Below are 14771 nucleotides of genomic sequence, written 5' to 3'. Positions count from 1 at the left end.
TAATGCTCTCATGCTACAGTGTAAAAAAATAAGATCAGAATATGGCAATCATGTGTACACATGATTTTTTAAAATATTCTTAAAGGGTACTGTTACTTAGAGTATCCTTGTTTCTCTATCCTTTCAGTTAAGTCTGGTTGAACCATTTTACAGAGTTTTGTTCTCCATCTGTAAAATGACTTGTATTGCAAACCCTTCACATAAAATGCCATTTGTAAAGAAGTGCTTCTACAAACAAAGCATGAAAGAACTATTCACAAATATGATGTAGTCCTCTTCACTGTCTGAATGTACCAAATCAAGCGTCTGTGGTAATGCCAAACATTTAAAACAGTGTAGAAAGATGCATTACATTTTAAACCATAAGGCAACAGATAGAGGTAAAAGCCTGTGAATGGTTTCTGCAGACACATTTCAGAGAAAGAAACCAGTTTAATCATATTACATCTCATCTTCCAAGCCCAAACAGCGTCACAGTCGACTTCCTTGAATTGCAAACTTTCCAGATCATATCAAAAAGCTTCAGTTTAGTATGTGGGGGCCTCTTTGCACCATTTCCTCATGAATGCCTTCTTGGTTGCCCAAAAGAGAACTGTCCTCATTTTGTACATTTGTGTCATGTTACATGAATATAATGCAACATGTCATGGTGCAACACATTTTCACTTTATAAATGCCTCAGACTGACTGGTTAATATCCCCTGCTGAATTTCCACCAGTCTTTATGCCTTGCATCTACATTTTCAGAAACCACAAGTATACTGTATTATAAAAATGTTTTATTTTTCCGTAAATCATCTTCTGAAGTCTTCAGCTGCAAGTCATGGTGCCTAGAAGCAAAGAAAAATGTGATTAGACTTTAAAAAAAGTAGGAAGACATTTGCAAGGTTTAGAGACTCACCTTTCCATCAAAGCAACGTTCTGCACATGTTTTTTCTTCTGGCTTACAAAATTCTGCAGAGCACATGAAGTAGATCTACAAGGGAAAGAAACAGTTACCATGTGAGGAATAAAAATTAAGTGAAGGATTTATGAGCAAAAGCTTCATACTTCTAGGCAAGCTGTAGTACAGAGTGCCTTATTTGTGTAAAAGGATCTCTTAACAAGTCACATCGTCGCTGGTCAATGTTCATTTTCATCTGCACCCATTTTATGCAGTCTAGCTTTGACCATTTAGTCCCATAATGCCAATACTCACTTCTTCATTAAGGTACTGGTTTGTCTTTTGATCCATAAACTGGAAGGCCTTGATCACAAAGCGCCTCTGGTGGCGATTTTTGGGTGAGCCAGTCACTTGAAGGATGGACACATTTGGATCATAAGGGTTGGCACACCTGCACAGACAAACATAAGTTGAGTGGACACAGAGTGTTTGAATGCACATGAATGAAGTCAAGATAGTCACGCTTACCCTTCATAAACAAGCACCAGAGCATTCTTTGCTGAACGAGGGTAAGCAATACAGTAGTTGACGAGAATTACAGCATTTGGTTTTGGAGACTTCAGGCGAAGCTCAAGATACACTGGGTTGCCAAGGAGCATTTTCAAGGGGAGAGAGGTAGTAGCGAAGTAGCTTGAATACGTCTTATCTGTTGGGATAAGACAGAAGAGAAGCAAACTGTAAAACTGATGGCATTTTACAATTTGAGAGCAACTGTTCATTGTACTTTTTGCATAAAAGCCAACCTTTAGCCAGTCTCAGTTGAATACTATATAAGCCATTAGATATGACTGATGATGGCAAGGTGGAAGCTGGTGTCTTGACCATGTATCCAACACTGGCCAGCGACTGCTGAGCACTGCCCGATTTGCTGTAGCGGCATTCAACCATGAACCTACAAAAGACATGGGTTAATGACGTTTTGCTCTTTTAGAGAGTTATCTGTACATAAACAGAAGCAGATTACCAATCCTCTACACAACTATAGCATTGTACCTACAGAGTTAAAGGTGTGCTGTATTACCCACTAACCTCAGTGGATTACTTCTTGTAATTATGCCATACTTTAGGTTGAGAGCTTGGACAACAGACTGCACTTCAGCCAGGTAGACTTTTGTGTCGTCAACATCCTGCCGAGAAAAGCCAAACCTCTCAGCCTTTTGCTTCATGTTTCCAAGTCACACAGCATGTAGGATGTACTCAGGTGCAGTTGGGACATGTTTAAAGTGTATTCTTAAAAATCTCGTTTTCCAAGAGCACTCTACAGAATTTAACATTGTATCAGAACAACAAGTTAGTTTTCTTGGTTTGTGATTTCTGATCAATACTCTAATGGGGATATAATGACTAAAGGCAAGTATTAGCACAGGTAGTTCATAAAATTACACCACTTTACTGTTACGCAGCCTTTAAAACCAGGGAACACTTGTCATATCACAATATCCAAAAAGACTTCTATTACACAAAAATATATAGTATATATTGACCAGCCCCAAGCAGTAGCAATCAATAGCAAGTCAATCAAGTCCAAAAGTGTCATGCTTAAGATTTGGACCTGAACAAGGTGCAGCAACTGAACTCTACAACCTGACATCACTTAAGTCCAAGTATCAGTTTTACTTCATGTACTGGAGTAAACAGTACATGAAGATAAAGTGCATTGTTAAAGTCAAGGACAACTTACATAAGAACGAGCTCCACATTCTGAAACTTTGAATTTGAAGATGGCAACCTTGTCATTAACAATGACTGGTTTACAGTTTGGACTTCCAGGAATAACGAGCTTGTTGGGGTCCACATTGAGGTTTGCGGTGTCGGAGCGAATGGCGAAAACAAAGTGTTGATCCCCAGTGCACTCTAAAGTGAGGAGGGTTACCAGAGATACGTTTTCCATTAGAGAAGTTCAAATGAAAGATGTAAATACCACATCTCACTTGACAGAAACCTTACCATCCAGTGGATAGTAGCAGACATATGTTGAAGGATCCACACAGCATCCCATCTTCTCACAGTCTGAGGAAGATATTCCTGACTGACCACAGGCCACCCGCTCCCCCGTGACTACAGCACAATCTGAAATTACAATTTTAGATTAGAAAAAGAAAAAAACCTGAAAGATTCCAACCAATTTGCTGCAGACAGTTTGCACTCACTTTGTGCCTTTGACGGCGTTTGTGTTGGGGAACATTTTGCTTTGTGTTGGCCACTGGAGCGAAGGGAGGGTCCAGTCCTGGCCTCACAGGATGTGGTAGCAACTTTTGTCTGACCCAACTCATCGACATACAACAACTGTAGGCTGTAGCGGTTAGCCTGTCGTGATTTACAAAGAAAACTTTTAAGACATGAATTGAACCAAAGTAAAACAAAAGTGTTGACAAATTGACGATTTCATCCTAAGTTTTAAGTTAAATTACACTTACTTTACAGTTTGCTTCATGTTTCACATTGCAGCCAGTGAAGGGTACAGTCAGTGTGTTCTCGAACGAGTTCACGTCATAGTCACAGAAGGCTGGAGCATCCATGACAGACACAACCTCCTTTGAGCCTGGAGAGGGAAAATGGTAAAATTGACTTTATGTATTCATAACAAAACAAAAACAAAAAAATAAAATGAGAACAATACATACCCAAAACTTTAACTTCATCTAAAGGACCTTTCGGCAGGGTAATCTGGAAGCTATCATCACTGCAAACCACATCCAGCTCAGTAGAACCTTTACTGGTGCTGCTGGTCCAGCTCCTTGGAGGGGCATCTACAAATTCCACCTGGTATCCACCGTCATTACTACTGGGCCAGTCCTCTGGATCAGAGTCTTCGAACTCCACTTGGAATCCATTGTCAGAAGAGGGGTCGTCATCAGTGGTAGCAGCACCTTCAACTTCAGGAAATGCATACGCAGGAATTATGTCTTCACTGGCGTCGAACTCACTGCGGTCATCTGAGGGCAGAGTGGTCATTGTCACAACAGCAGTCAGCAATTTTCTTAGACAAAATTATGTGAGCAGCATTCTCAATAATCATATTAGGAAAAAGCCTGAAAACCTTCCACATTACAACTAAAGATAGCTCAAACATGCACATGTCTGGTTATGAAGAAGTCATTTTAAAAACCAAGCTACAAATGTTGTAAACATCACTCATTTTAGAAGGTAAAAATGTGTACACTAAAAGCACACTATGTAGTTTTGGGGAATCATTTTTAATCAAGAGAAAGATTATTCTCATGCCTAAATTTCATACCGTGTCACTTTTTATATGGAGACCTTATTTTCCTTTAACAGCTTGGTTATTCAATTATGGAAAAATACATGTTCATCAGTTTGTATTACTACCTCATGATTAAAAAAATAAAAATTCTGAGTTTGAATTTCTTCTTCAAAACTAAGACTGCATCTGGTCTGTGAAGTGAAAATGACCAATTTTCCCAAGTTTAAACAATTCAAGTTCCAAAAAGGCAGTAAAAACTACATTGAAGAATAATGGCGAACATCAACTGTAAAAAGTAAATTACTTATAAAGTCAGCAAACCCATTAAATAAGTAAAACATTAGCCACCACTAGCTAGCTATACTGGTCATACCAGACCATGTGGCTAACATTAAAGGCTGTAGGCTAGCAGCTAAACCTCCTTTTACAACACACACTCAGCTTGTGACTGCTATGTCATTGCTACTAGCATTACCTGTGGCTGTAAGTGTTTGTGGTTCATTCCACTGCCCGTAGAAAAGTTCAGGGTTGTCGATTGTCTCCCATTCCTGCCCTGAAACCAGCAGCAGGGTCACAGTCAGAACCAGCAGCAACTCAACCCTGACCCCAGCCATGGATGCAAGAAACTCCCTCCTGTCACTGCTGAGGACTCAGACTATAAGTGGTGGTTTGAGTTAATTGATTGCACCTGGTAGAAGCTAATTGGCTAATTGGCTACTCAATTAAAGTCGCAGGTGTGTGCAAGAAAAAACGCCTGTCTGCTGTAAAGGAAAGGCCTGGAAAAGAAAAGAAACCTTATTGATCATTTAATTCACAAACATTTCATTATGTAAGGCTATGAGATTTACTGTCTTGGATACATTTTGTGGGATAAAATGCGACCACATAAAATCAGTGATTGTCCAATTTTGAGGTACTTTTACTTTACCTGAGTATTTCCATTTTCTCTACTTTATACTTCCACTCCATTACATTTTGGAGGAAATTATTGTACTTTATACTCCTCTACATTCATTTGATAACTTTAGTTACTTGCATTGCAGTCAAACACTGCATCAGAGCCAAAGCAGCACTTTTTAAAAGCATGTTTTCATCAGCAATCAGATAAGACACATTTAGTCCAATAATTAGGGAAAAAAATGCCGAATATCAGGTCAAACAATCAGTCGTCTGTAAATATTTGCATAATTTACTTGTATTTTTGATACTTAAGTACATTTAATATCCAACATTTTCCTAAAGGTGCTGTACTACATCTGTAGGTGTCTTTTAATAATCGGTCACCGTTATGTACTGTATGTAAATGTCCTTAAAACAAAACATTAAATAGATTTAATGCAATACCATCTACTCTCCATCTCCAAAAGTAGCATCAACAGTAATCAGTGTAAAAACATTACAACCTTCATACAGTCTGTACCACACAGATGTTGTATTACATTACATTTTATACTTGTGCCTAATACAGATGTCTGTGTGTATGCGTGGGGTGTTAACATTTCAATCATTTACACTGACTCAATTTCCACACAAACAAATTTAACTCAGCTTTCTTTTCCCACCCAATTCCTCAAAACAACTTTGTAATGTCAGTTTTTAAATTTATTCCATAATGATAAGTCACAAGTCAAACATTTCTCTTTAATCAGTAAACTGATGCAAAAGAAACAGACATTTGTTAGTGTGGCAAAAGAATTTATTGCATATATTTCAAGTACATAAACACCCATATTATACTGCTGCACCAACGGTCAAATAATCAGACTATTTAATAGTCTTTGTCACTTATAACGCAATAGATTTTCTTTTACATCTTATTCTCTAGAGTCGAGAAAAAACACAAACAAAAAAAAAATGTTTGTTTGGATGTTTGTTTTTTATTCATCAAAGAGACTGTCACTTGTAGGCATTGGCTTTATGTTTGGGCAAAAAGTTGAAATTCTTCGGTACAGGTCCAAGCAGCATTTCACTGAAGAGGGGACAAAGCAAGAGGTTATAAGAACTAAGTAAATCAATTTTAACAGTTCATTTTAGTGTTGCTTGATTTTGAATGAAAAGAAAAGGCAGTTGTCTCCTCACCTTATCCTGACCCAGTCCCCAACATTTTGACTGGCCATCAGTGACTCCAGGTAGTTTCTGCCCATGTAGTACGGAGGTCGCTCGTTGATCTTCTGAGGCACTCGCTCCAACAGGCCCACTGGAATATACCTTAGAGACAGAGATGGACGGAAAGTGAAATACTACCTTATTTTGGGCCTGATTCACTCATATGTACGTATACTTTCCAACCAAAAGAGCGCATGTAATTGCCTACCTGCACATGAAGGACAGCCACTCCAGCATGAAGGTGCGGGTCTTCTCCACACCTCGAGTGTCGGAGCCCCAGTGCTCCAGACCAAAGTTGGAGAAGTCCCTGAGAATGTCCAGTCGCTCACTGGACGAGATGTCCCAGTGTCTGCTCTCCTTTATTTCAGTGAACATCCAGGGCTTAATGAGAGCTCCTCTGAGGAGAGCCAACCACAACAGGCGTCAAACATGCAACACTGATTTAACTTTAATTTAAATTAAGTTCACTCCATAAATTATTGGACTAGATGGTGAATAATTCCTGTGGTTGGATTTCTATGTGGAATTCAGTGGCACTAACCTTGCAATCATAATACCAGAAACTCCAGTCTCTCTGGCTTTCATGGCATCTTCATAGGACAGGATGTCTCCATTACCTGGAACAATAAACACAGGTCACCTTAGTTCATCCAATCACAAGCTATACATTTTTTTTCTACAATGTGCACATGATTTTACAGAATATTTAGTATTTGCAGCTACTTGCAGCTGCAATCTTTAATAATTCATGTACCAAAAAGGGGGACAGGACTGGCCAGTTTGGAGCAGGTGGAGATGTAGTCCCAGTCAGCTGACTTAGTGTAGCGCTGCTCTCTGGAACGGCCATGCAGCTGCAAGAAAACAACAGCATCAGTGGTGTGTCATCACACTTTAATGCTGACACCCCACATCTCATTTATTTATCAATGACAGAGAAAAAACAGATCATGTGCCACAAATAAAATAAGGGCAGAAGCCTTTTCAAACTGCTCAACCCCATCTCTCTTTTTATCTCCTTCCACATGTATTAATGTTTCCTCTATGACGAGACTCACTGTGATCATTGAGACGCCCCAATTCTTCATCTCCGGGATGAGTTTGTGCGCTATGTTGCTCTTCTCCTGAACACCTGTGCGGATCTTGACTGTCAGCGGGACGTCAAGGACCTACAGGCAGAAAAAGTCATGTTGTCTTTCGGCCTTTAATAGTCACTGTACATGTAATCCAAGCCAAGAAAAATACTGTTCTCACAGTGCAGTTATATTTTCAATTTGTTTTAAATCAACACTTATCTCGTATTTCCAGATAAAAACAAGCAATAATATAAGAGTTCCTTCATTGTAAAAACAACTTACATAGTTCATTCCTTTGATTATCTGTTCGAACTTTCTGGTGCGTGTCATCAAGCCGCAGCCTCCACCCTGATGAGGGAAAGTAAACAAACACCATCTGTCAGAGAGTGTCATACTGTTTAATATTTCCTGCCAAATACCAGTGTCTGACCTTCACACACTCGAATATAAAACAAAAAGTCTGTCTGATTGTAAAGCTCTCCATGGTACCATTTTATTTTATCAACACTGGCCTCCAGTTATTTACCTGCTTGCTCATCCCTTTTGCTTTAAGAGCATAGAAAGGTTGGGAAACACTTATTCTGAGGAAAGATTGCAGGTGTTTAAAGGTGCTACAAAATTACATTGCAGGAAGAGAGGGATGTAAAGACGTGAAAACCACAGTGGAACTTTCCTTGGTGTCTGTTTACCTTCTGGTAGACGAGGTCAATGGGGCATCCAGAGTTGATGTCCACAAAGTCCACATCAGTGTTGTTGTTGATGAGCTCTGCAACCCTCGTCATGGTGTCGGGGAAGCAGCCCTCCACCTGGAGACACAATCTGGACTTTAGAACTGAGGCCTTCATCGAAAACTTCACAGAAGAATAAGCATTGTCCAAATCCACAACAACAGTAGCCATTCAACTGCTTCAAGAAGCTCTGAAGAGTCTCAATAATCTATGATGACATCACCTGGACGCCAAAGACATCTTCACTTTCGTGCCGCTTCAGGAGGGCCCACTCTGACTGCTGCCCCTGCAGCAGGTTTGTGCACATGGCCATCTCCCCACAGGTGATGTCTGCTCCAAAGCGCTTGCACACACGACGGAAAGGCAGATTTCCACACTGAGGAGAGGGAATTATTTAGTCAAGTCATGGCCTTATTTATGGGCTACATTTGATAAGACTAGGTATACTGGTACTGACTTTTTGAAATAAACTCCTGTCTAAAATGTAAACAAATCTGATGTGTATCACTCACAGTTGTTAGAGGAGCAAGGTAGAGCTTGTCTTGAAAGTCCACCTTGAAACAGAGACAAAGACAATTAACAAGTAGACATTAACCCACAAAACTAGTGCAGAGATTGAATTTGTGCAAATATCATCTCAAATATTCATCAGTATCAGTTGATGATAATTAATCTCATCTTATTTAGCAAGAAAATGGATGACAAGATATTCATTGTGTTTGGACACCAAACTACCTTAAGAAAATATAATTTTGGAGTAAAGCTGGTTGGCAGAGACGTACCTGTTTCTTTTCACATGGCCGCAACTTAATGACATCTTCATCAGTCAGAGGACCAATAGTCTTCACTGGAGGCTGTTTCTCTGGGCTGGCCTGTGGCTGGTCACAAACAGCAAACACGTAAGAATATTTTTAAACCACCAAGAAATTCACTACACTATGTATACATATAGGAAGTTGTGCACTAAGTAGAAGTTTGTACCTGTTTTTTTGCTTCAGTCGATGCATTCTGCTGCTCAGCTCCTGTTGGATCTGCACAGACTCCAGCTGCACAAGCATCACCTGATGAGTCAAAATACTGAATCAGAACACTGAATTCTAATGTACTCAAAAGTAGCATTTTTTTCAAAGATACTTTTATTGAATACATCTAAAAATACAAAATATAATTGGAAACTAAACATTAAGCTAACTGACTAACTAAGTAGCTCTTAATTCAAGGATGAAGGATTCACACAGGTTGTCATATCAACTCCACTGATAAAGAATAGCATGCAACTAAAACTATTTGGTGAGCTGATTAAATTAAAGCTCCAGTAAGTGCCTTACCATTCCTTTGCGGCTCTTTTTTGTCCTTGTTGTTTGAAAGTGTTTTGAGGTACTCTGCTGACTTCTTGAAGGGCACTGAACGCTTCCTCAGACTGTTCTGGAGGTCTTTACTCAGGCTGTTCTTCACCGTGCTCCTGCCCTCGTATGTCTTGATTAGTTCTGCGTTCTCCATGGTTTTCAAGTCAGGTGTAGTGTGCGCCTTGGCGTAGCGGCAGGTGACACCGAAAGCACATTTTCCAAAAGTGTCATAGAGGTAGCAGCTTTCCCCGATGTCAGCGGGCTTAGTGGCCAAGTACTCAGCGATATCATGGTGAAAGTGGCATTTATCTCCAAAGGTGCACTCCCTGTTTTCCTGCAAGAGGGGGGAAAAGCTATGACATAGCAAATATAAAGCCCTGTATGTAGCATTTGTTAAAGGTCAGTAAGTACATATTCATACCTTAACGACTGATAGACAAAGTCGTTTCTCATCATAGGTGGTAGGCTTGACGTGTGGCCTCGACTTATTCTGTCCCCGTAGTCGTTTGCCGTCTTGTTTTCCAGCTTTATTTCTCTCCTCAGGCTCCAATTTGAGCTTTTTAGCATCAGGTTCCTCAACGGACGCCTCCTTTGTCTCCTCAACTTTGTCATTTTTATTGGCATTTTCTCCCTTTAGGCTCTGCCACTCAGAGTCTACAAAGCCATGAAATTTTTCTTTGGTTGTTAGGAATCTGCAAATACAAGAAGAACAAGCATTGTAATCATTCTGTTAGTCTGGTGGAGTAACAAACTGACTTACAGAATAATACTTGTAGACAGTGTGTGATGGCCTTGTCATTAAATTGTGTGTTGTTTTTTGACTGAATTTATGTGGTATTCTTTATATGTATTTTTAAAGCATCATAGTCTGGGAAAAGTTATTTGTCACAACAGGGAAGAGGAAGTATTAATCCACATGACATATTTGTCACATTTGCTCACTCAGAGCATATTGGAGCCGATACTCAACATTTCTCCGATTATCAGTGTTTTTTGGGTCTGATTTCCGATAAAACAAATTAATTTTAAAATGCTCTGCTTGGCGCAGCATCCTTTTTCTTTCTTAATGTCCCACCCTCAACACTATCTGCTTGATCACACATCACAACTAATAACCTATCAACACTGAATAATCTGAATATGCAAAGTAACTAGTAACTAAAGTTATTAAATAAATGTAGTCAAGTGGAAGTAGAAAATAGCAGAAAATGGAAATACTTCAGTAAAATACCTCAAAATTGTACTTTTATTCTAACTTTTGATGCTAAGATTTTTATTTTTTACTGCAGACGTGTATCGGTTCCAAATATCATTCATTGCTCTCCTTGATTACAAATAAAATGTATTAAAAAACAACAACAAGAGGCCATAGGCAATAAGGCAGTCATTGCAAATCTGGAACAAGAGCTTAGTATGTAAGCCAAGAGCATTCAAAGCCTTTTCGCTGACCATGTACTTCTGTTGGAGGCATCAGACAACGCAGCATGCAGTGTGAAATGGTTATGGGGGAGGGCAGGCAGAAAAAAGGCATTACTCAGTGAAAGACGCAACTTAAGAACAAGAGGTAGTGATATGGAGAAGGTAAAAGGAAAATAGTCTGAAGATCCTAATCAGGATGAGCCTGGTGAAAAATAAACTATAAAGTTGCTCTATATACTACAAGTGTTGGTGGAGTTTTGACCTCTTCAGACAAGACAGTACATACAAGCACTTTGGACAACACTTGTCTATATTTGCACTGATGTTTTCCTCCAGTTTCAGCTCTCATGTCTTACACAGGAAGTTGAATACTTACTCTGGTTTGAGAGCAGCTTGACCCTTTACAGCAACATCTGTCCTCTTTGCCACAGTTTCCCCTGCTGCCTTCTCCATCACACCTTCACAGGCTCCCTCCACTCCTTTTTCTGAAACACGTCGATATATTAGCCATTGACTTTAAAGTTAGCTAGCAGGAGAGACTGATTATTTCCTGATCCTGAGGTAAGATTAAGAAATACTTTGTACGTTACTGTAAATTAAACTGTCGTGACCTCATTAGTTAACGTCAGCTGTGACCAAGTTAGCTACCAAATACAACTTCTGAATAAGTTGTCTGTCTGATTAAACTGTAATCAAATTAACCGACTTACTTACCTATTATTATTGATAATATATCAAGGTTGTATATAGGTTGCAAAGTAAAAACTAGCTTACTGTAGCATGCTCTGCTAACAGTGCAATTAAGTTAGTATATCTAACGTTAAACGTCCTGACTAGCTAACAGCTAAAGACTAGCTAACGCATTTAACGCTAAATTAAAGCAATTATAAATCTCACCAAAAGTTCAAACGAAACAGAATGAGTTGACTTTAATTACACTTCTGTCTCAGACCTGACATGCACAGCAACAAATCCTACAGCGTGAGGAAGTGGTTGTGCAGCAGTTTCATGAGGTCCGTGTTGTGTACGGGTCAACGAACAATGGTTCCGGTTCTCGTCTTCGCCATTGATGTAAAGATCTTCACATTTAACTATTAAATTCAGCCATTGAACCACCTCAGGTCGGTAATCAGATTACTCCTGATAATTGAATATGCATAATATGTTTCAGTTTTAAAATGGCACCAAAAATCTTTCTATTATATTTCTTAAAAAAGACAGAAAACATAGGTAATTACATGCTATTTGATTTGATTTTTGACAAGGAAAAAAAATATATAAATAACGTTCATGTCAATAAATAACATATTAGAGCTGAAATGGTAAGTCAATTAATTGATTAGTCAATCCACAAAAAAAAAAGCAACTATCTTGATAATTGATTAAATGAATCATTGTTGCAAAAATGCCCAAAAATGTCCTATACCCAGGTTCTCAATTGTAAGTATATGCTGCTGTTTCCTTACGTGAAAGCAGATTGAATATCTTTTGTATGGATCAACTTATATCATTTATTCAGGGTCAAAACCGATACTGGTTATTTGCGATCATAATTAAATATCAATAAAAGGTATTTGGAACAGATATATATTTACAGTAAAAAATAAAAATCTTGTAAAAATGTAAAATAACCAGTGATGGATTGTAACCAACTACAATTTACTGAAGTACTGTTGTATGTACAATTTTGAGCTACTTTACTTATTTAAACACATTGTTGTGGGCGGGACATTGAGTGAGACCACAGACTGGCGACTACAGACATAAAAATGATGCTGCAACAGAACCACAGCATAAATTCCTTTATTAGCAATTGGACAAAACGTGTCAGTTGTAGGGCAACCAGATGCTGTATATTGAAATGTTACAAAAGAGACATCAGATGTCAGACATCATAAGCCAGTTACTACACGAACAACATAAACATGATTATCCTGAAGCCAGGTTCAAGTACAAGGAGCATCTAACATTATGTGACATCATACTACAGACAGATACGTTCATTTATCTGTTGAGGCAGCAAGTCTTTCCAGCTTTGCATCGAACCGCTTCCGGCTCGTGTCCAGCACATTGATGCCATTCTTCTTAAAGTCGTATCCCACTTTCTTCAGCTCCTCTAGTCGACCTGTAATGTTCTGCGTGCTGTAGTCTAAAACCTTTGGCTTCTCCACTATCTGCTTCATTGTTATTCCTCCTTTCAAGAGACAGTCCAATTTCACGCTCAGGGTGTCCAGCCCAATGTACAAAACCATTGGATAGCACAGGATCAGTTTTTTTATGTCAGCTTGCTGACAGCCAAGTGAAACCATCTTCTGCTTGAGGCTGTTGAAATTCTTCTTCAGATATTCACTGGAAAGGTCCAGAATTTCTGCGCCAGGGCCTTGAAGAAGAGCAAGCAGCTCTGAATCACTTAATTTAAGAGAATCTCTCAGGATATCAATGTTTGTCTTGACTCTCTTAATGCTTTGGATAAGAATGTAAAGGTTTCTGGATATGACCATTTTAACAAACTCATCTGGATTCTTTCCACCAAGTTCAGCACAGGTGTCCTCCAGAAACTCCACCATCTGCCTGTTGAGCGCCACACTGTTGGAGAATGTCCGCGGTGCTGTCGTCAGCAGCCGATGGAGCTCTTTCGTGTTCATTCCCAGTGAGGTCAGAAAGGCTATGTTCTTCTCCAAGTTCCCATTATCACTGGAGCGGAAGAAAGACTCAGGTGAGCGGTCCAAGATAGTCACGATTTCTGCATCAGTCATGAAGATGTTTCTCCACAGCTCCCAGCGCTGCTCCAAGTGTCCAATAGAGCGGGTGATAGCGCGGGGATAACGAGATATGATGCCGGCGATTACCTTGCGGTTGGCACCTTTGCTTTGCAGAAACTGAGCAACAGCTTGCTCATTGGTGCAGGCTTTACGAAGCACTCCTGGCTGACGCTGGCGTGCCTTCATCACGTCAACTCCCATGAGATTCAGGTTCTCCAGCAGAGATTCATTCTCTGGGTTCACTGGTGGTGGTAGGGGCTCACTGCTTTTAGTATCAGAACTCAGAAGCCTCCTGGAAAGGCAGGTTGATGTTAACTGAACTGGAAAGGACCCAAAGCTGCGCTGCAAAATCACAGAGCGATGGAGGCTGAGGAGAGCCCTCAGTCCATGTACTGCTGCCATTTTTAATGAGGGGAGGGCCTCACTGCAACATCACTGCTGGTGTCAGTGGACCTAAAAGAGGAAAAATAAACATGGCATGTTAATTGTTATCCAATTGATGATTGGATTGGATGAGCTTGTTCATTCAGATAAGGAAAAAAGTTTGTATTATGAACTTATTAATACTGTAAATAGTTCAGAGTTTTAATTTCTTCTCCAAAAATACATAGTGCTCCTTTAATTACACACAGCACCACTGATGACGTGAACTCTCACGGTCGGTTGCAGAGAAGTTCTCCTGCCCTCACTTCTTCACCTCACAATATTAATTTGACCCAAATGAAAATGTTGTTTTCAGCTTGTACTACATCTCGTAAAGATTAATAACAACACATACCATATACGTTAGGTTTCTTTCAGTTGACAACTCATATGTCGGTGAGGTTCGCATTTTTGTCAACGGTCCGCCTGAATTAGAGCGGAAATGTCAGACTTGGTAAACTCTCGCGAGATTTGTCATACGAGAAAACGCTGATAATAACAATACTGCTAACTAGCGCCATCTAGCGTTTCGGAGTTGAAATGGAGTATCTGACTACTTTCAACCACTAGATGGAAGCAGAGGGCTTTGATTTAGGGAGTTCAGCTTTCAACTCATCATAGACATACTCTTTTAATAATGTTTGAAAGCCATACATTAATTACATTATCAGAAGCAATTACAAAAACGGGGGTCATTAGCTTTTTATCAACATTTGTTGTGGTTATTTTCTTCTCATTTTACTCACTTTACTCACTAGGCTATATT

General features: G+C 39.5%; 3 protein-coding genes across 5 annotated transcripts; all 3 read right to left on the bottom strand.

Moving 5' to 3' along the window:
* Positions 1–762: 762 nt before the first annotated feature.
* Positions 763–4796, bottom strand: LOC311272558 (zona pellucida sperm-binding protein 4-like). The gene is made up of 12 exons (XM_084379069.1): positions 4624–4796; positions 3568–3879; positions 3361–3485; positions 3094–3250; positions 2891–3013; positions 2625–2797; positions 1973–2070; positions 1687–1835; positions 1412–1589; positions 1199–1334; positions 902–976; positions 763–830 (listed from the first exon to the last, which is right to left on the bottom strand). Exons 1-12 carry the CDS (start codon positions 4760–4762, stop codon positions 822–824), a joined length of 1674 nt encoding a protein of 557 aa, XP_084235195.1. The 5' UTR covers positions 4763–4796; the 3' UTR covers positions 763–821.
* A 1032-nt stretch (positions 4797–5828) lies between these two features.
* On the bottom strand, positions 5829–11857 carry dus3l (dihydrouridine synthase 3-like). Of its 3 annotated transcripts, none has more exons than XM_084378937.1 (16): positions 11773–11857; positions 11197–11305; positions 9823–10093; positions 9384–9735; positions 9037–9116; positions 8838–8933; positions 8568–8609; positions 8279–8431; positions 8017–8133; positions 7610–7675; positions 7310–7420; positions 7009–7105; positions 6796–6871; positions 6463–6651; positions 6228–6356; positions 5829–6117 (listed from the first exon to the last, which is right to left on the bottom strand). In XM_084378937.1, exons 1-16 carry the CDS (start codon positions 11777–11779, stop codon positions 6045–6047), a joined length of 1968 nt encoding a protein of 655 aa, XP_084235063.1. In that variant the 5' UTR covers positions 11780–11857; the 3' UTR covers positions 5829–6044. The 3 variants fall into 3 exon arrangements, with proteins under 3 accessions (XP_084235063.1, XP_084235064.1, XP_084235065.1); XM_084378938.1 differs by having other exon boundaries at positions 11718–11843; XM_084378939.1 differs by lacking the exon at positions 11773–11857 and adding an exon at positions 11535–11702.
* Positions 11858–12607: 750 nt separating this feature from the next.
* On the bottom strand, positions 12608–14448 carry mterf1 (mitochondrial transcription termination factor 1). Its single transcript, XM_084378924.1, has 2 exons — positions 14361–14448; positions 12608–14035 (listed from the first exon to the last, which is right to left on the bottom strand). Exon 2 carries the CDS (start codon positions 13982–13984, stop codon positions 12821–12823), a length of 1164 nt encoding a protein of 387 aa, XP_084235050.1. The 5' UTR covers positions 13985–14035; positions 14361–14448; the 3' UTR covers positions 12608–12820.
* Positions 14449–14771: the final 323 nt, after the last annotated feature.

The sequence above is a fragment of the Pagrus pagrus genome, assembly GCF_965226575.1.
Source record: "Pagrus pagrus genome assembly, chromosome: 17".
Taxonomy (NCBI): domain Eukaryota; kingdom Metazoa; phylum Chordata; class Actinopteri; order Spariformes; family Sparidae; genus Pagrus; species Pagrus pagrus.
The sequence above is the reverse complement of the archived record's forward strand: the minus strand, read 5'-3'. Positions and strand labels throughout refer to the sequence as shown.